This window comes from Chinchilla lanigera, unplaced genomic scaffold (assembly GCF_000276665.1).
Source record: "Chinchilla lanigera isolate Chin_1 unplaced genomic scaffold, ChiLan1.0 scaffold00089, whole genome shotgun sequence".
NCBI lineage: Eukaryota > Metazoa > Chordata > Mammalia > Rodentia > Chinchillidae > Chinchilla > Chinchilla lanigera.
The window spans coordinates 3,952,221-3,978,208 of record NW_004955490.1 but is presented as its reverse complement, the minus strand read 5'-3'; the positions used below and the strand labels follow the sequence as shown (position 1 = coordinate 3,978,208).

The window sequence follows — 25,988 nt, the reverse complement described above, 5'->3', positions numbered from 1 at the left end:
CGGATTTAGCTCAGCGGCACAGCGCCTGCCTGGCAAGCGCAAGGTTGTGAGTTCGATTCCTGGTACCGGAAAAAAAAAAAAAAAAAAAAAAAAAAAGAATTTGTTTGTTTTGTAGTTGTCAAGCTGGATTCTGAAAAGGTGAAAAAATGTTCAAAAAATGAATCAGTGCAGTGCAGGCAGAAAGGTTCCAGCACCTTCTTTCCCTCACCATTGCAGCGAGATTGCTGAATTGTTTCCCTCCTTGCTAGTACAGTAAGCATTTGAGACCAAGAATGCATTGGCAAGTTTAGGCCCAATTATGATTAGAAGTAGCCTCTGCATTTATATGTAGTCTCTTAACACAATTGGATACTTACCCACTCAAATAACTTAATCCATGATGAATTTTATTTTTTTTTAATTTATTTATTTTTTTGGTTTTTCTCCGGTACCGGGAAGCGAACTCACGACCTTGCGCTTGCTAGGCAGGCGCTTTTGCCGCTGAGCTAAATCCCCAGCCCCCATGATGAATTTTATGGGAAAAAAGTTATATGCGTTCTTACCCAGGGATTACTGAGACATATTGTACTAAGTAAACTAGCTCTTGCTGTAATAAGTAAGCAGACTCGGTCCCCCTTTGGAGGTGCAAGTAGCAATGGCAACACAGGTGCAGATTCACAAAGTAAGTCAACTGGAAGCCATCCCGTAATTTCAAACAAGAGCTAAGCCTCACTAATTTGAACCAAAAGGCAGAAAGTAAGGCTGGATACTGAAAACTATTTCAGAACACATAGTTTCATAGTTTTTAAAGTAAGTTTTTCATTTGCAGGTAATGGTACCTCGGTTCACGAACTCAGTTCTCTCCAAGATTCTGGGCACAGTCCGAAGTGGACGAAAACTGAATCAGATTTCCCCGTAAGGTCAACGTTGAATCTAACTATTGAATCGGAATCGGTGGTCTTCCAGTTCTGTTTGTGACCAGAATTGTAGAAAGAATCGAGTTTGTGAACCGAGGCACCACTGTATGCACAACAGTCAAAATGAGCCCAGTGGAGTTTTCTGGTAGATACTATAATTCTCTTATTTTGAGTAGGATGGACTCTGAAAGAAACTAGAGCAAGGAGTCGTCCAATGCAGTAGTTCATTGTAGCCATGAGATGGCAGTAGAGGGTGGTGGGAGCACATGTCTTAACTCCAAAGAGGCGAGTTCTAGGAGGGAAGGAGGGAGGAAGTGATATAGCATGTTGAAGTAAGTGGACCGAAGGGAATGGAAACTCACTGGAACTAAGTAAAAAGACATATAAGATATGGTCAATTCAGCTAGGAGTTGCAGTCCTCCTGGTTTAAATCAGGAAGCTGGAAGGGGAAAGAAATACTTCGAAGAATAAAAGACATCAAAACAGAGAGCAGTAGACTGTTGATTAAGCTAATGCCAGGCATTCTGTGGTGCACTGTGTTGCCGAGCTGGGGGTCCCATAGGTTGGGTGTTCTGACTGTACTTCTGACTTCAGCATTTTCGGTTTACCATGCGTTTATCAGAGCACAACCTCGCGTTAAGTCAAGAAGCATCAGCATTGAACTTTGACTCTGTTTTGGCCTCTGATTTATGGTGGCGTGTGAGGCGGATCTTCGTACTTGGGTCTTTATCTGTGTAATTGAGGTGCTGCCTTCCTCTTAGGCCTACTGTAGCAAACAAATGGTTCATGGGTAGGAAAGTGCTGTGAAACTTCTAAACACCAAAAGTATGGAAGGTGGCCTTCCTCGTGCACCTTTTGGAAGCCAAAAGCATAATACAGGCTGCAAAATTAAAGCTTTGAAATAATGCCATGCAGTGTGGGCAGAAGCGTGGTCTTCGCAGACAGACAGACAGAAAGACCTGTAACGCAAATTAAAGTTCTATCACTTACAGGCTGTGTGGCCTTGGGCAAGTTACCTAATTTCTCTGACCCTCAGTTTCTCCACCTGCTAAGGGAGGGTTATAACAGTAACCCATGTTGTTGAGTCATTATAAAGATTAAGAGAGTTAATTCAGTCTGTGGCAACTAGGAAACAAATCTTTTCATTTCTCATCATGCATTATTGTGAGGATTAAATGAGGAAGCAATCGATAAAGGTTGGCCGTTTTCAGCTTTACAGCTGTTATTATAGGACAGATTGTTGCTTCCTGGATGTGTAGCATTGAAGTGACTGCGTATGGGAATAGACACGGTCTAGGCCTACGCAGTTTGCATGCACTGGCACTGCTGCTTTTGTTATTACTTCTCTGAACATGGGGAGGGTGTCTTCTGCAAGGCTTAGTATTGGCTTGGAGGTTTGGAAAGGAGCTTGAAGGTGTTGGTCATAGTGAGAGGAAATGAGGTAGGTAGGTAAGCAGTAGTGTGTTGAAGTAAATAGAGGTAGAATCGGTAGAGTCCTCACTGTAATAAGATTTTACAAAAACTGACAAATTCCCGGATGAAAAACTGCATTATTATGCAAGATGTATTTTAGAGGGTGGGAGAAAAAGGAGAGAATTTTTTGAGAAAAACTAGAAGTTAGAGTAGCAAAAAGTTTAGCTGAGATGCCTCAGAGGTTTGTTTGTTTTTCAGTATTAGAGATTGAACCTAGACTCTTAGCACTGACTTATATCCTTAGACCACTTTAATGAATTATTTTTGTCTTTTTTAGACAGGGTTTCACTATGCAGTTCAGGCTGGCCTTGAATTTACTTTGTAGCCCAGGCTGACTTCCAACTCGCAGGGATCCTCCTGCCTCAGCCTTCCGAGTGTTGGGATTACAGGTGTGTGCCACCACACCAGACTCATTTTTTTTTTTTTTTTGAGAGAGGGTCTTGCTAACTCAAAAACTGCCCAGGCTGGGCTTCAATTTATGATCCTCCTGCCTCATCTTCCTAGAGTACTGGGATTATAGGCATGCAGCACCTTGCCTGGTTTTTTTTTAAAACCAGATGGAAGATTGCATGGGTATGATTTTGACTCAAAGCAAACAATTTGTTCACAATGGCTTTTCCTCGATGAACTTTTAGAAGCATGGCCTGGAGGCACCATGGCAAGGTAGCTCACATGTGTTTTATGCAAACCAGGAGCACTGTCCCTCACTGTCCTGTCCACCAGCCATCTCATACACTGTTACACTTTTCCTGTCCACCCCCATACATTGTCTTTCTTGGGTTCTAAATGCTTACTTTTAAGAAACCACTTTCTGAATGAGCATGGAGGGGTGGGGCTGCAGCTCTTTGATTTTCCAGCTCTTGCTCTACCATGCCATATAGTTTCTGGTATATACTCTTTGATGTTAGACACATGTTAGTTAGACTCTGGCTGTGCTACTTATGAGCAGTGTACTTCTCAGACAAGTCCTTTTGCATCTCTCAGTTTTCTCATCTGTCACGTCCTTCTCAATTTCCTCATCTTCAAATGGGAATACTAATACTAACACTGCATATCTCTTAATAGGATTAAATGAGATACTATGAACAGATGGTTGTTGGCACTGCGCCTGGTTACTTGGCACATAGCACACTATTGAAAAAAAGTAGTTAAATTATTTTCATTAGAAGTGATAATTGATAGAACATACCTCTGTAGCTGGCACACAGTGACTGTCCACCTAAATACCAGTCATCTGTACTTTTTTTCTTATTCTTGCTCACATCTCTAGGAACCTATGTTGCCAAAGAAAAGACTTAAATTGAAAGTTGGAGGGAGATATGTCGGGATTAGTGGGACAGGGAATTGAACAGGCCAGTTTTGACTTGGAGAAAGATGGATGATAAGGTACTCACTCGTGATTTTTCTGTTTTCAAAATCCCTTTCCTTGTGTTTTACTTGATTGAATTCTGATTTCATTCTTTGAAAAATGTGGAGTTTTCCTAAAGATTCAAGTGTACACTGACCTCTCTATTCTTCCAACTTCGTATGGTACTTAAAGGAAACATGACCATGGAATTTTTGTTCTTAGTTGTGTTTCATTGCTTTCACTGGTTAACTCTAAACTTCTTTAGGGCAGAGACCGTTTAGAGTGGAGAGTGTTGATGCACTGAACAGTAGTGGAGGTCCGGGGTTTGGAGCTGAATGGCACGGCACGCACTGAGCACGGGAAAGACCCTGGGCTTGATCCCCAGCCCCGGGACACAAACAAACAAATAAGAAATGAAGGGATATGTGTTTGTGGGCTGCGTGAGCGTGTGCTCACATGCACTGAGCACGGCATGTGTATGCATGGGCTATGTGTCTGTTCCTGACTGGAGGCACCTAAAATTATGGGAGGTTGAGTTTCAGGAGCAAGGTCTTTGAGAGCTGTATGAAAGGTTTCAATGTTTCAATGTCCTACTAAGGTCAGAAAGAAAAAAAAGTCAAACGAATTTCAGAACAATAAAAGGGCAGAACCCTAGGTGAAGGAGTCTTCTTCGAGGAGAAGGGAAGAGCTCTCAAGTTGCTGGGTGCTAGTGGAAGTTACCTGCAATGTGATGGAAATGCTCACCATTAGAAAGGTAAGCATTGGGTGACAGTTCTGCTAGTCTGGCAGCTAGCGCTTTCTGATGATCTCTGAAGGTCAGCCCCTTATTCCCAAGGTGAATTTATGAACACTTCACTCTTTGCCCGTGTCTGAGAAGAGACAGAGGGTAAATACGTTTTGCTGAAGAACAGGCTGTGCTCTCTTTCCCCCCAGGGAAAGCACTCGCCTTCTCCTTCATCGGGCAGTTTTCAGTTTTCATAATCTATATGCAGATAGATAATCTATTTCATAATCTATATGCAGTCCCCCATCTAAGTGGGGATACAAACACCACTCAAGCAAATTCTAAGCTTTCTTGCCAGTCTAGGGTGAAAAGTTTATGACTCTTGTAAAAGGAACAATTTGAGAGCAGGCCACAGATGAGTTAAGACTTAACAGTCTAAGGCAACAAATGAATACTCTCAAACTGTCTTAGCTTCAGCGTAATGTAAGTTTTCATTAGTTTTGTTTCGAGTGTGCCTTAATGCCATGCTGGTCTGTACCATCCGGGATTTCCTGGCAATACTTGCCTTGACTGTGGTTGTTTTACTCTTCTCTGAAGAAATGAGAAATGCAGAACTGTACCTGACAAACTCAGAATTGCTGGCTTCTCAGGGATATGGTGGTGGTTTTTGTTGTCTTTTGCTTTTCTCTCTCACTTGCATCTGTATTACTGCTCAGTGAGTTTTAGTCATTTCTAACATTTCTAAGTTATAGTATGTAGTCATCCTGCTCAAATAGTTGGGAGCTTTGGTTTAATACTGTTCTTAGGGTTCAGTGTGCAGAACTTCCGTATTGATGAGATGATTGCCTAAGTGTGATCTGATTTGCACTTCAGAATGATCACTCTTAGCAGTATGGAAGACAAGTTAGTAGATGGGGTGAGGGTGAGAAGATGGAGCAGCTGGAGGCAAGAGGAATGATTAGGAGTCTTTCATAACTGTTCAGGTGAGAGGTGCTAAAGACCTGAATTAGAAGTGGGGATTGGAAGGAGATGGTGGTAAAAGGATATTTGGGAGATAAAATTGACAATATTTGACAATCAATTGCATGGAGAGGTGGAGGATAAAGAAGAGCTGAAGTTCATGCCGAAGGGGAGGGTATCTCATATGATATGAATGATGTCATAGTGTCAGATCATGAGGAGTGTGGGGTTTGGGATAGATGCTGATGAGTTCATTTTAGTTCTGATGACTTACTATCCTCGACAGATACTTTCAGTGCTAAAACTGGGGATGTCCTGGGTAAGCCAGGGTGAGTCGGTCATCCAGAGTTGAGGATATGCTGGATTTGTGGTGTCCGTGCACAGTGTCTTAGCAGGTGTTTGGGCAGTGATGTAGTCCTTTATTTTGTGTTTGCTTCAGTGGACTTTGCTGGCTTTTCTGTTATACTCTAAGCTGCCTTAGGGATATAGACCATGATGTGTATTTTCCACAATGCCCACAGGAAAGTCTTTCCGTAGCATTTGCTAATTTATTAGGATGAGAGGGACTGAAAAATTCTCCAGGTCACAATTTTGCAGCCTGACCACTATTCACTTTTCGGGCTGGATAGCTCTTTGTTCCAGGAGACTGTTTCATGCACTGTAGGGTGTTCGGTAGTTAGCTCTGCTCCCCCTTTCGTTGCGGCAAGTCTCCAGTTTTTTTCAAATGTCCCCTTGTTGGGTGTGTTTGTATGTGTGGGGGCATCACACTGATTGAAAACCACTGCTTTAAGTGATCTGGGTCCTTTGTCTTTCATCAAGGGCTACCTAAAACCATCCTCAATTGAGGATGTTCATAGCCCCCAGAAGGAAATGGATAGCCTGAGTGTCTTACTTTCAGTTCTGAGCCCCTTAAACTCATTCCTTTCTCTACTTCCCCCTGCAGTGAGTGCTTGGCTCAGCATTTGCAGTTAAGCACCAAGTACTGAAATGATGCCAATATACTTCCCTTATGATGCCAGATATCAAAGCAAAACTGAAATTGTCTAATTACAGCAGCGCTTTGTAAGTTTCTGTAATAATAAGGGAAGTATTCGTGAATTTGTTCACAAAGTAGAACTAATAGTTAATATTCCTATTCCTTTTCAAAGCATTTCTCAAATATTAGATTGTAACCCTGCCACTACTCCACTTAGACACTACTCAGAGACTAGGAATATCAGAGAAAGAGTATAAAAAGGGGGCACAGAAAGTTTCAATGTGCAAGCACAGCAGAGATCTCAAGAGTCCTTGGCTCTCATTCTGGTTAAACTTGAAATGTGAATATGGGGAAAAAAACACCTAAAATGTGTCTCTGAGCTTTTACATATCACTCCAGTGGGGCCTGTGTTGTTGTTATGGTCCCAGGGGGTGCATGAGTGTGATTTGAGCTGCACTGGGTGAAATAAGGAAAACCCCTGCTCTTTTGTCCCGTTCGATTACATTTGGCAAGCTTCTGAAGTTCCTTCCTTGCATTGCTCTGTGAATCTTTTTTTTTTTATTTTAAAGAGAAAAGAACAAAAACAAAACAACAGAAAAACTATAAAAATGATACAGCATTACAAAACAAGAAGAGAGGAAATCACCAATGGTTGTTGTATTACTTACTGTTATCTTCAAAGTAATTGCTCAGATTACCAGTTATAGGCATGCAGGAGTGATCAAACGATTAAACATTAACTGTTCCTTTCAGTAAACCAGTAGAAAATAGTAGTACAGTTATCTTAGCTATCATGTGTGTGTGTGTGTGTGTGTGTGTGTTTGTGTATTTCTCTTCCTTCTTTCTTTCTTTTCTTCTTTCCCTCATCCAAGTTGTCTGTGAATCTTCCTGCTGCTCTCCAGTGAAAGCTGATAAACCGGTCTGCAGATTTTTATTGAATACATGCCAAATACCTTAAGGCAACCAAGGTTGTGCTAAGGCATAATTCATTTTTCCTGCTTCTTAGTAGAGGATGTTAATTTATTCAACTAAACATTTTGCATGTTTGCTTGGATTTTGGCCCATGACAGCGCCATGAAATAGGTATTCTTAGCATCATTCTTTTTTTTTTTTTTTTTTTTTTTTTTTTTTTTTTACAGAAAAGGAAGCGTGAGGCTCGGAAAGGTTGAAGCATATGGCAAGGGCATATAGTGTAGCTATAAGGTGATAAGGACTGAGATTCAAACTCAGATTTGTGTAACTCCAGAGCCTGTAGCTGTAAGTTAGTCTACTTGCACTCCATTTTCTTTACACTTAGGTAAGTTACTCCATTTTATAGAAGAGACAGCTGAAGACCCAAGAAATAGAAATGACTTGTCTGGGATGATGTGGCTGTGGTTGTGGTGATGTTAGGAAACATCTGATTTCAGGTATTTTTTCAGTACTGGGTATTGAACCCAGGGCCTTAAAAATGAGATACATTCTTGGCCATCCCCACTTGTTATTTTGTGACAGGGTAAATCACTTAGTTGCCCAGGTTGGGCTCAAACTTGCAGTCCTCCTGGTCTAGCCTCCCAGAATACTGGGATTATAGGTGTGGACCACCATACCCAGATCTGTTTCTATATTTCTAAAATGAGGCCAATTTTTACTTCATGCTGCTGTCTTTATAACTAAGTGGCTATTTACTTAGTTCTTTTCGCCTAATTCATACCTTACATCTATTCTGTCATTTTCACATAGCCCATCATATCCAGCCTTAGCCTTTGTATCTATAGGATCTAGATTATTTTAATTTAGGCCTTACTTCCTGGCTGCAAAAAACTTGCTCTGATTTTGTTTGTAGAATGGAAACTTCATGAGGTCAAGGGCTGTTGCAATATGAGCTTACCATCATATTGTTTATACTCTGGAGGATATCTGTTACACAGTAGTTGATGAATAAATATTTGTGGGAATGAATGAATTAATGTGTAAACTCCTTGATCCTATTTCTCAGATTAGTCCTGTTGACTAATTTCTTCAGACAGGCTGATGTAAGAAGTTGTTACATCCTGTAGGAACAGGCCTCCTCCTCTGAGAAAAAGCACTTACCTGCTTTTCTCTGTATAGAACCTTCATTCAGTCCAGACAGAGCTGATACTGAGTTGCTCTATATTTTAAGGGATTAGTAGGACTATGGAAATGTGAGTTATAACTTGATACACATGACAAAAATTATTAATTAGACCAAAGTAAACTCCCAGTGTGGGATAAATCGAATGCATTTTACAGTTCAGAGGTTTCCAACACAAAGAAATGGTAAATGTTTGAAGAAATAGAAATGGTAATTACTCTGATTTGAGCATTGCATATTTTATACGTGCATTAAATTATAACATTGTACCCTGTAAATATGTACAATTACTATGTCAATAAAATATTTGTTGGAAAAAGTAAAAAAGAAATACCAAACGAATGAAAGAGGGTCTGGGGATTTAGCTCAGAGGCAACGTGCCTGCCTGGCAAGCGCAAGGTCATGAGTTCAATTCCTGGTACCAGAAGAAAAACAAAAAAGAACAAACAAAGAAACAAACAAAAAAAACAAATGAAATAAAAATGCATTTTACTAAAAAGTGAATGCATATAAGCACATACTCCCCAATCAAATAATACACTAGGGATTTGGAACAAATTACCAGTTTTTTATCACTAAGAATCCATGTAGTCACTAGATAGGAATGATTGATCATTCTTTGGTGTGGATTTATCATCCTATTCTTGAGTTTTCAACTGAGGACTTCAGTATCCTATAATAAGCCAAGCCAATAAACATCAGATTGGCTGTTTCCTTCAGTCCAGTAGAATTGATAAACTAACTGTAGAGAGTTCATAGGGTCTATGAATACTCAAGGTTCAGCCTTTGGAAAGTTACACAAGGCCCTTCACTGCACTTCTAGTACATATGAGCTCACTTGCTTCTTAACTCTCGATTGCACATTGTAGGCAAAAGCTGGAGATGCATCTCTGGGTACATGGGAACACTGTCTTCTCTATTTGTTACAAACTTGTTACAGAATGTGAGTGCCTTGGAAGAGGTTGTACAGACCACCAGGGGACTGGGTGAGACTAAAATTAACTTCTAGGTTAAATGCTACATAAACAAGTTTCTCTTGGTTTCTTGGGGGGAATTGCTTCCTGTGTCACATTGCAAACCTGACTGGCTGTGGTGAGATCTGAAGCAGTTTTGTTGCCTGAAGCAGTGGGGTAAGGCAGAGGTAAAGCCTATTTTCTTTCCTTGGCAACTGCTGAATAGCTGAGGTAATGGCAGGTACACGCCAAAGGGGGGTACTGAGAGGTTCAAGGAATATGTGACTATGTGACTGAGGCCAAAGAAACTGGACTTTAGCCGAGGGCTAACCATTGCTTTCTTTTCTTTTGACAGGGTCTTACTGGATAGTCCGGGTCGGCCTTGAACTTACAATCCTCTTGCCTTAGGCTTCTGAGTGCTGGGTTTATATGAACAGGCATGTGTCATCCAGCTCTGACTAGCTCTTATTTAAGGAAAGGACTTGAATCTAAGGTGACTTAAGGTCTAATTTGCATAGTTAAAATTTAGCCTAGGTAAAGCCCAGCTAAGGTCTAAATATAGTTGATACTTAGAAAGAGTATAGTTAGGTCAAACCAGATACTTAGCATAGTTAGAACATGTCTGAGTCTTGTTAAACTCCTTTTAACACCTATGTGTAACTAGGGTTTAATTAGGTTAGGGCTCTGCCTAGGACCTAACTGGACACTGCCTAGCAATTAATAAAGGTGCCATACTGGCTGAGACTTAAATGAGCTCTTAATAGACCTAAACTTAGCTTAAGTTCTGGCTAATACTTAACTTAGCTTTAATTAAATTTAAATTAGGTTTCAATTTTAAGTGGGGTTTAAATAGTCTATGACTAGTCACAAACGGCTTAGGCAGACTAAGGTTTAACTGAGCTCTGATTGGACCTAAATTGTGATTAGACCCTGGCTTAAACTTAACTGGTTTTTAACTGGACCAGTACTAAGCTTAGCTCTTTGCAAGTCCTTAAGTGGAGTCTGATGACCTTTTAAGTGTGCTGAGACCCTACCTAGACCAAAACTTTTTGTGTGTTAACTAGGCTAATGCTTTTGCTAAGTTTTAACTGAACTCTGACTAAGCATGAACTAGGCTGAGATCTTTTGTACGGCTTGATTGGCACCGAATAAAACTAAAATAGTCTTCAGAGCTGAGTAGGACTTAACCAGCTTATTCATAAACATAATTTTATCTTAGGTCTTAATTAAGACATAGGGCCTTGGGGCTGGGGATTTAGCTCAGTGGCACAGCGCCTGCCTGGCAAATGCAAGGTCGTGAGTTCGATTCCCGGTACCTGAAAAAAAAACCAAAAAAAAAAAACCAAAAAAAGACATAGGGCCTAAGCCAAATAGGACGTCATGCAATCTAGTTAAATTCTAGGCAGGGAAGAAAAGGGGGACGGGAATTTAGCTCAGTGGTGCAGTGCCTGCCTGGGAAGCTTGAGGCCCTAAGTTTGATTCCCCGTACCCACACACACACAAAATTCTCGGCAGGGTCATAGTCTAGCTAAAGACTAGCTAGAGCCAACTTAATGACTAGATAGTACCTAAGCCTATTTTCCCACCTAGTTAAACCTCATTTAAACTTCAGGCAGTGCTCAACCTAGGTTATGTTTAGTCAGAGCTTAGTTAAGACTTAGCTAGGGCCTGAGCCTATTTATAGGCTATTTATCCTATTTAAAGTCTAGTCAGTTTAGTTAAGTCTTAATCAGGGCTTAATCACAGTTAAGGTTTAGACAGAGTATGGTTAGATCTAGTGAGAAACTTAGCATGATAAATGCCTTTCAGAATCCCTTTAATGTTTAGTCAAAGACTAAGTTCAGTTAAGAGCTGAGTAGTTTGGTTAAGACCTTTTCAGAATACTTTTACAGCCAAAGGGTATTGAAGACAAACCCACTCTACTCAGTCATTCTTGGACAGCTATTGGATACATCCTCCAAGAATGACACTCTGGGGACCACGGAAAGAGGACCAGGCCTTCCTCTTTCTTACTGTGGATTCAGGTACCAGGAGGCACTGAATACTTGGCTTGCTTTTTCCTGGCCGGGCCATTTCTGTCGCCTCCTGTGAGCTTACCAGGGGTGACAGGCAATCTCTGTTAAAACGCATGTACATAAATACAGCTGTATCTTCCACTGTTATCCTGAGAACAAAATAGTTGTCAGCCCTGCAGAATGCGGCAGCTTCTGGATTAGATGCCAGTGGTAGTGGTATGCCAAGTGTGAAGTAGTTTGCTCTTCGCTTGCCAAGTAAACACCAGCTTCCTCTTTGGTGGTACATTTTGAAGGGCGGTCTCCACTCTTCTTGTGTGGCAGTGGCTGTGGCAATGGAGGAGAGCTTTCAACATAGGCATTTAGTGGCTTAGATGACAACACGGTAGAAGAGGTCTTGAACTATAATTTTCCCCTTTGTGTTATTATATTGGAGGGAGCACTGTTTGGTTTATGTATTAATGCAAGAACTAAGATTAATATCAACAAGAATGAAAAGGGGGAAAGGGGAACTAGAAGAGGAGGGAGTGTGCTTGGTGCACTTGAGGAATGACAGAAGTCAGCATGGCTGGAACATGGGCAGACAGAAATAAAAGATGAAGTTGCAGATTATTTTTTGGAGGGTTATGTAAATCACTGAAAGGACTTGCATTGTACTCTGAAGAAAATGCAGTCATCAATAGGGTTTTGTGTGTGTGTGTGTATGTGTGTGTGTGTGTGTGTGTGTGTGTGTGTGTGTGTGTGTGTTTTTACAACTTTTTGACCCAGGATCTTGCTATGTAGCCCAGGCTGGCCTTGAACTTGCAGTCCTTCTGCATCACCTTCATGAGTGCTGGAATTATAGGTGTGAGCTGCTACACCCGGCCACCAGAAGGTGTACATTTCTACACCTGACAGGATCTAACTTCCATTTAAAGGAATCACACTGGTTTTTGTGCTGAGAAGCTGCTACTGTATAGTGAGACAAAGGAAATCCCATTAGGAGGCTATGGAAGTGATCAAAAGGAGAGGTGGTTGATGGTGGCTTATGATGACAGGTGGTCAGACTGTGAATATACTTTGAAGGTGGAACCAACAAGGAAGATTTCCTGGTAGGCTGCCTAGGAATTGTGGATGAAAGAGTCAAAGATAAACCCAAGAGAACTGCCTTCCACTGAGATGGTAAAAATTTAAAGCATAGATTTTGGGGGGAAGGACAAGGATCCAGTTTTGGACATGCTGAGTTTTAGATATCACAAATCAATGTGAAAATAATTAGATATATAAGCATGGGATTCCAGAGAAAGTTCTGAGTTGGCTTAATAAATGTGTGAGCCATCTGCATATAGATATTATTTACACCCTGTATGAGATCACCAAGAGCGTAACTATAGGTGAAGAAAAGAGAGTAGGAAGTGCTTGACCATGTCAGATATCGGTGCAAGGAAAAATATAGTAACTGAGAATTGATAATTGGATTTAGTAGTCTGGAAGTGATTGATGACTTTAATAAGGGTAATTAGGTGAAGTGGTCATTATATTTCATCAGAAGTGTGTTTTAGAACATAAATATTTAATCTGGTAATATCAATCACAAGAGATGAGAGAGATTTTGCTCCTGTCAAGTGAGCCTGCCTTGAGAATCTCCTACCTAATGTGAAAAAGGAAATCTTATGAGGAACCTTACCACGAACATTCCATCCGTCTTTCAGCTTGAGCAGTATGCTGCTTTGATATTTAGAGGGTGGACACAAGAAGACAGGGCTGTGGCCCTGGCATGCCTTTGCTGAGTGTCACAGATACAGGGAATGGGTTTCACTCTTCACTCATGTTTAAAATACTAACCTTTGCCTCCTTCAGAGATCTTGAGAAACAGAGGTAGGAAATCTTCAGAAGCAAGGCAAACAAACTCAAAGGTGAAGCATTTTTCTTTTTAGGATGTTATGGTATTATTTTCTGCCCCAACTCCTCCAATTTACCCTGAATATATCTATCTACTTAACATAGGCAAGTTAGAAAGCAGGAGACCAAGTGCTCTTATTTTTTATTTTCATGTTCTTAAGGTGATTCGTGTTCATTTAGGCTTTTGATATCTTTTGTTTTTATGAAGCTGTTCTAATTGTACGTGTATCCGGGGAACAATAGTGTATACAAGGATGAGGGCAATGAAATGGTTCTCCTCAAGGGGACATTTTTTGTCTTTAATCCACTCAATTAGCCAACTTTGTTCTCTGCCTCCTCTTCCTCTTCTTCCTCCTCCTGCTCCTCCTCTTCCTTTTCCTCCTCTTCCTTTTTTTTTTTTTTTTTTTTTTTTTGTCTTTTTGAGACAGTCTTGTCTCTTGCCATACCATCCTGAATGCACTCGATCTTGTCTGATCTCGGAAGCTAAGCAGGGTCGGGCCTGGTTAGTACTTGGATGGGAGACAGGGTCTCACCATATAGTTCCGAGCTGGCCTTGAACATACTGTGTAGCCCAGGCTAGCTTCAACCTCATGGCAATCCTCCTGCCTCAGCCTCCCAAGTGCTGGGATTACAGGAGTGCACCACCATGCCCAGCTTCCTCCTTCTTGACAGTGCTAGGGACTGAATTCAGGGCCTTGCATAGGCTAAATAAATGCTGTACCACTGAGCTACACCCTGAGCCTAAAGGAAGTTTTTGTCCATAAACAATGGTTCTAGTGATTTAGAAGCCTGTGTTCTGCCATATTTGTTCCACTCTCACAGTGCCGCTGTTTTAACCCAGGGCCTCGCACTTGCTAGGTGAGCACTCTACCAGTAAAGTAGTGTGTGGTAAGTCCACTGGTTCTTATTTTTCTAGTAATTTGGATATCCCTTGAGCAGAATAAGATAGGCCACAGTTTAATAGACTGTGTATAGGGCTGAAGGTTTAAAGAATCACCATCTTATTCTTGCTCTCTTACCCAGCTGTGTAATCTGCACAAGTCACTTAACATCCTTGAGTTTTTACTTCTTCCTCACTTGTAAGATAGGAATAATCTAGGATGCACAGGATTATGGAGGTTAATGTGTGTGAACACCCTTGAAGATGTAATTAGCAGGAGGAAATTATAAAACACTGGAATGAGCTACAGAGGAGGATTACAGAATTATATTTTGAGTTCATTAAAAATGCAAAGTCCTAGCTGGTTGGCATGCAGACAGTAAGCATGTTTACAGGCAGAGAGAAGAATTATATGGTCTCTATCTTTCCTCTTTGTAAAATGAATGAATTTGGTCTCTCCTGGAAAGCTCTCATTTGCCACAGAAATAGGACACAAGTTATGCTTAACTTGCACTTGTCAAATTTCTGACAGTTGTTCCTGAAGTTCAGATGAAATCCAGGCGAAGGTGTTAAGGGGTAAAAGGCCGTGATGTTCCTTCCCCTTCTTACTGAAATGACTCATGTGGGAAGACTCGAAAGTCTGGATTAGTTTGTGTGCAGTCACGGTAAGCAGAAGGTAATGCACCTTGATTACCTTGCCTCAGTGATCTTGCCAATTACTTCCTAAGCAACTGTTTCTGAAGAGTAACTGGTTAATGTTTGGTGAACATCACTGCCCTGATACCAAGTACAGAGCCTTCTCTGTGCTGCTGGCAGTGTCCTGGAGGCATAGCGAATGCTTAGTTCTCAGTGTTGTCAGTTTTCACCAGCCTAGAAGTGGTGCTTGTGCAGCTCATATTACTACAGCCCTGCCAGAGCTCAGAACCAGAGTGAGAAAGTGCTTCAAGTGTGAGAGCAGGTTAGGTTGTTTATCTGCAAAGTTTGTTTATCTGCAAAGATACCCTAGAGCAGAGGTGGCGAACCTATGGCATACGTGGCGCAGCAGGCTCTTTGTATCGCTGGAAGCTCTAAAAGGTTTGCCATCACTGCCCTATAGCCTCTGATTGTCCTCCCACCACCTGAAGGGGTCATGCGTGAACTAGAGCCAGACAGGTCTGTCCCCTCCTGTCTCAATTCAATTTTAACGTTATCCTCTAATGTTGGTTATAACTACGAAAGGAATTTTATCTCTGGTACTTCCTTCACATTTTTATAATGCCTACAGTCATCCCCTGCCTTTTAGGCTAGTCAGTAGCTAGAACGTGTTTCCTGGATCCTGGAATTTCTCTAGCACAGCTATCTTTCCTAACATTTAGGTATTTACTATATACAAGGAACCATGCTAAACTCGTCATATGTATTAACTCATGTAATTCTTATGACTTATTACCTTCATTTTATAGATGAAGAAGCTGAGGCAGGGTAATTTAGTAACCTCTGGCTAGTAGATGGTAAAGTTAGGATTCAAATATAAATCTGATGATGCCATGTCCTACTTATGATCACTAGCATCATTTTACTGTCTTATTCTTTACTATCTTATTCCCAAAGAGAATACTGTGATCCTCTGACAAGCAAACACAAATTCCTTTTTTCCCTCTTTGAAAACTGAAGGAAGACTTGGGAATAGAATCCCTTTACTTGTTGCATCTAGGTTCTGTTTTCATTTCCTTTATTTTAGGCCCTGTCTTCTGCACTGGTAAAATTTGAAAACCAAAACCTTTTCTCAAAGTGTAACAGCTCTTTGCAGACTCTCTGGAGTCCTGGGGCATCTCACAGCAGCCAAGATGTGGGGGGACAAGCTGACGTGGCTCCCACCAAGTCAGGATAGATGCCTCTCTTTATGTTCGAACAGTGTTTTGAGGAAATGTTGTGTCTGTCTAGAGAAATAACTAAGAGGTATTTTCAAAAGTGGTTGTTTGCTGCAGTGACTGTTGTTTTTCTGAAGGGCATGCAAGAATCTGTGAGTCTGTAGCAGTGAGAAAATTTAGAGGAAGAGGAAAGAAATTCAGTCGAATTTGGTTTAAGTTGACCATAAGGACATATTTTACTCCCCCTTGTTTGAGTTTCTGTTTTAAATTTTTCATAGATTTTCAAGAAGGGGCTGTGTTTAGCTCTTCAGCTGCACATTTCTTTCTCTTTTTTTCTTGATAAATTAAAGATGGTTCATGGGGATTTTAAATGTCAGATCCTATAACAGGCAAATGCCTTATTGCACAGATTTTTTAAAGGCAAAGATTTGCAGCTTTAAAAAGTTTGAAGAGTAAATCCTATTGCTTTGTTTATTATATTCTCCCAGAAATGCTACTGCTATGTCAAAATGATCAAATTTGCCCTTTGAGGACAAGATCCTGTTGAATGTTTCCTCAGAAATTGTAGGGCTGTGAGACGTCATATATGTTTAGAGTAGTTACTTTGAAAATCTAGATTGCTGGGGCCAGGGCTATAGCTCAGTGGCACAAGCGCCTGCCTGCAAGCGTAAGGTCTTGAGTTCGATTCCTGCTATCACAAACAAACAAATCTAGATTGCAGCTGAGTATGGTGGTACATGCCTTTAATCATAGCATTCTGGGAGGCTGAGGCAAGAGGACTGAAAGTTTGAGCCTAGTGAGGGCAACACAGCAATTCAGCAAAACCCTGTTTCAAAAGGAAAGAAAAAAAGGATGGGAATGTAGCTCATTGCAAAGGCTCTGGGTGCAGTCCACACAACCACCGTACACACACACACACACACACACACACACACACACACACCCCTAAACTGAACGCATGTACCCAAATGGTGCTGCAGCACTGCAGAAGGGAGCGCTATGAAAACATTTCTTGTCTGTGAGTAGGAAACTGACGCCTGTACTCATCCAAGGCACATTTTAATCTCTCCCACGTAAATACTTCTGTTCCCCTCAGATGTGAACTAATTTACCTTACCTAATGCAGAAAAGCCTATCAACTATGAACATAGACCTGGAGGATTTGGATGCCTTTCCTCCTCTTCCCCTACTGTTAGACATTTATTTCTAGATTTCCAGCTAGAAAGAGCAAAAAATAGCAAGGTAGGACTAAAAGAAAAATTATCGACTTTTGACTTAGTTAGGCTAACAAAAATGTCGAGAGAGAGAAAGAGAGAGACAGAGAGAGGGAGAGAGAGAGTTAGAGAGAGGTTAAAAATCATAGTTGATGAGTCCTTGATTGATCAATATTGCATGTGTCTATCTGTATTCATGAGAAACCACTTTGAAGATATCAGTATGTAATACAACAAGCATTGTTAATTTCCTACCACTTTGTTTGTAGCCCTGTATTGTCTGTACTGTTGCTATTTTGTAAAATGTTGTCTGTCTGTTAATGTTTTCCTCCTTTTATTTTTAAAATAAAAAAATAAAAAAAATCATAGTTATAAGATGGTTACTGTCACCTGTGCCCCAGTAGTCTTTCTGAGCTATTTATAAAATGTGGAGTCTTATCATCATCTTGCTGGCCTCATTAGTTTTATAGGAAGAAGACTTGAAATTAAAAAATCAAATGTTTGAGGTTTGATGCAAATTTTAAGGCTCTATCTCAGTGCCTTTTTTTTGAACAATACTGAGATTGAACCCAGGGCCTTTGCACTGAGCTACAGTACCAGCCATTTAAATTTTTTTGTTTTGTTTTGAGACAGGTTCTAATTTGATTACCCAAGATGGGATTGAATTTGTGATCCTCCTGCCTCAGCCTCCTAGAGTACTGGGATTATAGTCATGTGATATCAGGGTCAGCTGGATTTGGTGCTGTATCTCAAAATTCATCACCTAACTTTTTAAATATATGTAATCATTTTGAGATACACAACATCTTTGGTAACCCAGAAAGCTTTCTCCTATCCCATTATAGTCAATAACCCTCTACTCAGAGGTAACGACTTCGTTCACTTCCGTTCCATACATTCATTTGCCTGTTCTTGAATTTCATAAAAGTGCTGTACTTTTATGCATCTAATTTCATTTAAAATTCTTGTACATGTGTGCTGATGGACATTTACAGTCTTAATATGGTTATATATTTAACAGCAGCATTGCAGGTTCACAAGATAAAGGTATGTTCAGCTTTAGTAAATACTGCCAAATAGTTTCTTGAGTAGTTGCATCAGATACGTTTTACCAGCAATGTATAAGAATCCCTTGCAGCTCCATATTTTTAATGCTGGATGTCAGTCTTTTCAATTTTAGCTATTCTGGTGGACTTTTGTATGTGTCACTGAGGTATTAATTAGCATTTCCCTGATGAGAAATAATGATGAACAACTATTCAAGTGTTTCTTGGCCATTTGCATAATTTCTTCTGTGAAGTGTCAGTTCAATTCTTTTGTCCTTTCTTAAAACCACGTTGTATTTTCCTTACTGATTTACAGCAACTGAAAAATGTGTGTATAGAGTGCATGTAAGTCCTTTGTTAGATGTGTATAGAGTGGTTATAAGTTCTTGGTTGGATACATACTGTATTTTCTCTCTATCTTATGATTGAACTTTTCTCTCAAGTTGTCTTTAGATAAGTGGAAGTTCTTAATTTAATGAAATTCAACTTACTAATCTTTTCTTTCATAGTTAATGCTCTTTGTGTCCTGTAAAAAAATCTTTACTTACCTAAGGTCATGAAGATTTTCTCTTGTAATTTGATCTAGATGCTTTATTGTTTTACCTTTTCATTGATTTTTAATTTTTCTTTTATATTTCATATTATTATTATTATTGTATTTGGTGTGAAGTAAGGGTCATGATTCCATTGATTTGTCTGTCCTTCTGCCACTACAATGCTGTCTTAATTTACATAGCCATAAAATTAGCCTTAATATCCTTTTAAACTTTTATGTTTTCGATTAACATGTAGTAATTGTACATATTAATGGTGTACCATGTGCTATTTCAACACATGCATAGGGTGTGCACTGACCAAATCAAAGTAATTAACATTTCCCTCTCCTTTCATTTTATATTTGAAGCTTCGAATTTGTCTCTTCTAGTTCTTCATGATATTTGTAATAAGTTAGTATCAACTATTATGATCTCATTGGGGTGTGAATACAGAACACATTCCTTCTGTGCTTTGGTGCCATTATGTGAACTCCCTTCTTCTTCCCTCCGTGCTACCTGGTTCTGCCTCTAGTAATCACAGTTATACACTCAGATTGACATTTTAAGCTTCCATATGTGGGAGAGACTATGCAGTGTTTGTCTTTATGTGACTCAGTCTTGATCTGATAGTACTATATAGCCTCCAATTTTATTCTTCAATATTTTGGTTATATTAAGCCCTTTCTGTATCCTTGTAAGTTTTAGAATCACTTGTCTAACGTGCTCTTTGAGAGTGGTTTTGATTGTATTGATTCATTAAACTTCTCTATGTCCCTCTAAGTTTGAAATCTAGGTGACTTTTTGAAGTCGATACCAGTAGTGTGTTTGTGCAATACTTTTTTTTCTAGTGAGGAGTTGGCTCTAATTTCCAGAAGACTGTGAGAGATCTCACTGTGCCTCTTCTGTCCAGGTACCAACCCAAAACTCAACTAATTTCCAGTAAGAAAACCCAGTTTGCATGTCTTAAGTTTCAATCCCATATGTTAACCTCCTGCAACTACCTAAAAATATGCTGATTTCTCCTTTTCCTCAGTAGACTCCCTCTACCTTAGGGCCAAGTTGCATCTTCAGCCTGTGCCCAGAATTAGCAAATGCCACAAGACATGTCCGTGACTGTCAGCTCACTTAGAAAGGACTCTTCAGTACCTGTGCACGGCATATTTTAATTCTTACGTTCTCTTTCCCCCTCACCCTCGGTACCCTGGAACTTTTCCAATTTACAAGAGATGTGTCCCTAAATACCCACATTATATGTTATAAACGTGAGTTAAGAATAATAATAAGTTGAGAATTTGAGGGAGTTACAAGAAGGCCAGAGAACTCTAACTATTCACGCTAATGCTGCATTTATGCCCCTGGCAGGCAGTGTCACTCACTACTTCTGCTGAGTGGCATTTCTACAATGAGTTACCTTTTTATTTATGAAAATAAAAGCACTTTTACTTACACTCTCAAAAAGAAAAGCATCATAAGAATATAAACGGGGAAAAAAGATTTAGAGATGAGGGAGGGAGGTGGAGTAAAAGGAGTAAAAGGAGAGTAAAGGAGAGTAAAGGAGAGTAAAGGAGAGTAAAGGAGAGTAAAAGGAGAGTAAAGGAGAGTAAAAAAATGAAACAAAGTGTGCTGTGTACGTGTACCTACTCCCCAAGATGGATGTACTAATAAAATAAATGCACTACAAATATGTACTAATAAAATAAAAATTAAAATAAAAAAGCCAAAGTTTTAAAAAGAATGGACTCTTTGCTCTCTGAAATTTTTGTGCATTATGTCCTTATTCTACATCTTGATGATATCCTTAAACCTGTTGATTATGCAATTTATCTTTTTTAGGGGGTTTAGTTGCAGGAGGAGTGCTCCTGTCCTATTTGAAAGCAGAAGAACAGATACCATTTTATGGCCATAGCCTTGCCCTTCTTATCCGTCTTGGCTCTATCACAGGTGAGTAATTTCTGAGTGTTTAGGCCAGTTTGTAGGCCACAGATGGGCAAATAGTGGACACATCTCTGAACCTCCTTGTGACAGATGATAGGGATTCCGTAGGAGACTGACTTAGCTCTCTCCATCCCTTTGCATTAGTGACATTCAACTTCAAATTCAGTCTGTTTCTAGTGCCAGAAATGTGATTAGCATTCATAGTTCTTTTCCTATTTATGAGAATGAGATGTAGGCACTGCCCCATTATAGCCAGTTGGCAAACTGTAGGCAAACCTGACTTTGTATCCTCTGACACAGCATTTTGGAGGTTAGACATGAGCTGACCTCCAGCTCTGCATTTTCACTTACCCTGTGACCGTGGAACGTGGGTGAGTTACTCAGTCCCCCTGCTCCTCAGTCTGTCCACCCATAACTTCACAGAGTCCTTTTATTATGAGAATTAAATGTACTACTGTATAAAAAGTGGAATTCTCATTGTTTGACATAATAGTTCATCCCTAAATACATTTATTAGATAACTAGGACATACCATCTCATGTGATGCATAGTTTTTGAGGCTATGGATTATGTTTGCTTACTTTTGAGGGTAGTAAAATGTACATACAGTGAAATGTACAAATTTTAAGAGAGTTTTGACAAATGCATAATCCTGTGTAACTAACAGCCCTATTTAAATATCATTACTGTAACCCTAAAAAGTTCTCTTATACCTATTCTCAATCAGCCCCCATACCCTGGATACAACCTTTATTCTGATACTTTTGTACTGTAGATTATTTTACATTTTCTAGACTTGTATATAAATGGAAACATACAGCATGTGTTCTTTTGAGGCTAGCTTTTTCATTAAATTCAAAGTTTTTAATATTCTATGTACTTGTTACTATGAGTTGCACCATTTTTATTGGTGATTAGTGTCACATTTTATGAATAAACCACAGTTTATTTTTATTGTCCTGTCATTGGATACTTGATGTTTTTTCTACATTTTTTAGCTATTATACATAAATCTGTTGTAATTATTCGTATAAAGTTTTTTGTGAGCTTCTATTTCTCTTGGGTAAATACTTAGAAGTAGAATCCCAGGACATAGATAGGTGTGTGCTGGTTTTACAAGTAATTGACAGGTATTTACACTCTTACCAGAAGCATGTGAAAATCCTGGTTGTTCTGTACCTTTGTGAACACTTAGTGTTGTCAAATTTTAGTTTATTACCTGTTCATTTTTTAAATGACTGTTCATAATTTTGCCCTTTTAAAAGGTTCAGTTGTTTGTATTTTTATTATTAATTTGAGAAGTTCTTACACAGTCTGAGTACAATTTCTTAGATATTGTATATGATTTGTTAATATTTTTGTCATTCTGTGCCTCTTTGTTTTATCAACTATACTTTTTGATGAGTTGGTTGATCTTTTTACTCATGACTGTTACCACATACGGTTGAAGCTTGACTGTATTTACTGGGTGAATATGCTAAAAATTGTTCTCCTTCCCAGCCAGGCGTGGTGGTGCATGCCTGTAATCCTAGCATTCAGGAGCTTGAGGCAGGTGAATCTCCATGAGTTCAAGGCCAGCCTAAATTGCAGAGCAGGACCCTATCTCAGAAATAAACCAAAAAACCCAGAAAACCAAAATTGCTCCTTCCTCCTGCTGTATTTTCCCTTCATTCAAGGACATGGGTTTCCTACCACATACCAATCACGTTTCTCTACCTTGGACACACAGTGGAAAACAAAACAGGTTTCTTAATCTTATGACACATTTTAGTCTATATAAATAATGATGATAGGGTGGGTGACAGAAAACATAAGAATCTATGAGATAGTTTTAAGTGCCATAACACAAAAATACCCTGTAAACTTAGTGGGAAATGGTAGGATTTTGGACTAAAAATTAGAATGATCTGACAGAACTTACACTAATTGGAGATACTATATAACTGAGTGAATCAAAATAGGTCCTGTAGGGACCAGTCAGCTCCATGTTTAAGTCACACACCAACTGGCTGATGACTTACTATACTCCAGTAATCATCTAAAGAGTACAGTTAGCTCGAGGTGAAGCCTCTGGCTTACTGGGCCCCACTCTGGTCAGAACAGCTGAAAACTAGGCAATAATAGGCTTGAAGGTATCCTAAAAGAGTGAGATAGATGGTTGCTTTCTAAGATTCTTAACTAAGAGAAGCCTGACTGAGGTCAGAGAAAGACAAGCAGCCCGATTTACAGCATAGCTACTCTGAAATTTAATGGGTAGGTATGCCCAAGAAAAAAGTGGCCAAAGGTATATAGCCACACTAATCAGCAATAGACTAGGGATACATGATCTAATAAATGAAAAATATTGGACTAGACTATTGCTGGAAAAAATGGTGAAGAGAGATGTGAAAATAAATTAATGAAAAGATTTTAGCAGTTCATGTAGGACATGAATCATCTTTATTAGACTGGAGAGACAAAATTCCCATTTGAATGAGAGAGGAGAACATCTGCCTCTTCCCAAAAAATGTAGGCCATGCACCCTTGGGTTCCAACTGACCTAGCTCCCTTGTCAGTTCACTTTAAAGTCATAGAAAGGACAAGAGAAACCTCAGGGTATATGGACATAAATGTAGTAGGTAAGTACATGAGAAACTAAAAAATAAAACCATGAATCAAACAAAAAAGTGAGTAAACAGTATGAGGTATGTTAAATTACTAGTAACTTTTATGTCCTCAATGAATCCATTTTAAGGGGAATGAATTCATTTAAAGGGTAAGGTAGACAAAAGTGGCAGGTAGCTTATATTAGACTGATCCCTAGATTTTCAAACAATATTGTCTTAAAGAAGTGGGTGTGCAGAGCCCACTATGCATGCAGATAAAAACAGTACATTATGGCCTTAGACAAAGCTGGAAGAACTAACTACTAGATACGGAAAGTGGGCACTAAGTTGACAACCACCATGGATCTAATTTTATAACTGCAGTTCTTCAAAGTTTGCAAAAGACACAAAATGTGGGACTTTCATTTACCATGCAGTACCAGGACTCAGGGCAATTGGAAGCTTTCATTAATGGATTATTAAAAACACAGAAAATATTTAGTGGCTCCAGCTATAAATGACAATGAGGCAAAGGTGCTAGTAATGACAGAGCTAACTGAAAAACCATGAATTCATGTCTTCCCTCAATACAGTTCTTCAAGAGGTACAGGCCAACTACCTGTGCTCACTTGGTCTCAAATTCCCTAATGAGAGATGAAGACCTGGAGAAATTCAAAGGGAAGAGAGGTGGTAGATCATCAGAAGGTATCAAAAAGTGAGGAACAATAGCTACAGATTCCCCTTCAATCTTATGGTCAACTCTTGATAGAGGTATCCTATAGCCAGGGACTGTAGGATGAATAAAAGCTCACACATGCTAATCTTTGTATTTCTCTATTCTGTTATTAGGTCTGCTTTGCTGTTGTCTCTCAGCTGTGACAATCTGTCTGATGGTCATTATAATAGCAGTTCACTACTAGTACAAACAACAGTACTATTTGTACATTTTGTGAGAGGTGAACCAACACCATCAAAAGTTCTGTAGTACCACTGGCCTCCTTCTATATTTGATCACCATCATATTTATGTCAGCATCCTCACTTCTCATTTAAAACAACCAAAGAACCATTGTTGGGCCCATAGGATCTACTGTCATCAAGAGCTTATTTGCTACAGCCTTTAGTAGTATTTTACCTGAGAGAATTGAAGCATGGAGCCTGTGTCAATGCCTGAACTCCTTGGTGGACTCATTGATTGTGTGGCCCAGTTAATAAGAATTGCTGAAGAGATTTTACACTTTCTTTCACAAGGGCAGCAAATTCCTCGTTTACAACCAAGTAATAGAGCAGAACAAGTAGAAGCAGGTGCAGCTCCTCCAGATGAAGCCCCACTACCAGATCTTGCTAATTTCTCTGATTTGGAATCAATACTTTCACTAAAAGATGATGAAGACCTGATCCTCGACATAGATGAAGCATTGTTAGACATAGGTGATATAAATGAAGATCTGCTGTCTGGTCTCGACAATTTTAGAGGGGAATAAGTCCCAATTTTCCCTCAATCAACATGTGAGAACTGATTAGTTCTCTGTTTTTTCTAGATATTAGCTGTTCCGATTTTTCTAGATATTAGCTGCACATTTTCATTGTTAAAATTTATAGAGCAAGTAAGATTTGTTTTCCTTCCAGAAAAGGCTAGGTTTTTCTTTGTTGTTATTCAGAATGTTCTGACTTTAGCAATATGGTTCTTTTACTTCTCCTCCATTCTGTTAAGATTTCTGATGATAGGCACAAATAATAGCAGAGAATCTCTTCAACCTAACAATGGACCAAAGCACTGGGACCTCTCACATCTTGGGACTCAGTTTCACGGTTCTACAATGAAAAACAAGTTAAAAGGAGAATAACCCCCTGATGATACTACAGTGACTGTCTTCATATTAACGGGACAATATTAGGATACTTGTATTTGAAAAAATATCATCCCTTATTGGATCTTTAAGAGAAGATTTGTCAAGTAGGATGCTACAGCAGATTAAGGGAGATAATTCTGAAAGAATGGTATCTACAGATAAACTACAGAAGGATATTCAGATGAATGTTGCAAGGGAGAAACTTTTGAAAAAGCTGCGGCTAAGAGGTTCCAGTGCAGAATTTTTCCTACAAATGCTGACCCACGTCACAACTACTTTGCAGTATTGTTCCCCAAATGGAAATGGTACATTATACCAAATAAAGAAGTACTAGAATTACTACACAAGGCTCTAAAAAGACTATTCACCAGTGGAAGGCAAGCACTTGTTATATAAACCTGGAGATGATGGTCCACAAAGGGGAGTGGATAGAGTGCATCTTCTTTTTTTTTTTTTTTTTTTTTTTTTTTTGTCTTTTCTCTGGTTGCAGGAATCGAACTCATGACCTTGTGCTTGCCAGGCAGGCACTTTGCCACTGAGCTAAATCCCCAGCCCTGCTTCTTAAACTTTATTATTACCATTCTTTGAGTTAGAGTTTCAGTTATTGCTATTAATATTACAATTGTCACTTGTATAAACCTTTTGTAATAGTAAAACACCCAGGTATCTTATCTCACTAAGAGCTGTCAAAACCATAATATTCCTCTCACATTTTAAAATAACATCTTTCTTTTTAGTCTTACGCATAGAGAGTTGATATTATGACATTATT

At 39.4% G+C, this 25,988-nt stretch overlaps 2 protein-coding genes across 4 annotated transcripts in view; one reads left to right on the top strand and one right to left on the bottom strand.

Moving 5' to 3' along the window:
- Trpc5os (TRPC5 opposite strand) overlaps nt 1–25,644 on the top strand; it is a 29,126-nt gene extending 3,482 nt beyond the window's left edge. The window contains exons 1-3 of one of the 2 annotated variants that reach the window (XM_005404632.2): nt 19,699–19,754; nt 20,678–20,785; nt 24,214–25,644. In XM_005404632.2, coding sequence (XP_005404689.1) covers nt 24,515–24,847 — 333 coding nt within the window. In that variant the 5' untranslated portion in view covers nt 19,699–19,754; nt 20,678–20,785; nt 24,214–24,514 and the 3' untranslated portion in view covers nt 24,848–25,644. Of the gene's footprint in view, nt 1–19,698; nt 19,755–20,677; nt 20,786–24,213 lie in introns of those variants that run through there. The other variant, XM_013504509.1, reaches the window with a different exon arrangement.
- Trpc5 (transient receptor potential cation channel, subfamily C, member 5) overlaps nt 1–25,988 on the bottom strand; it is a 279,520-nt gene that overhangs the window by 79,067 nt on the left and 174,465 nt on the right. The gene's annotated exons all lie outside the window — the stretch shown is intronic.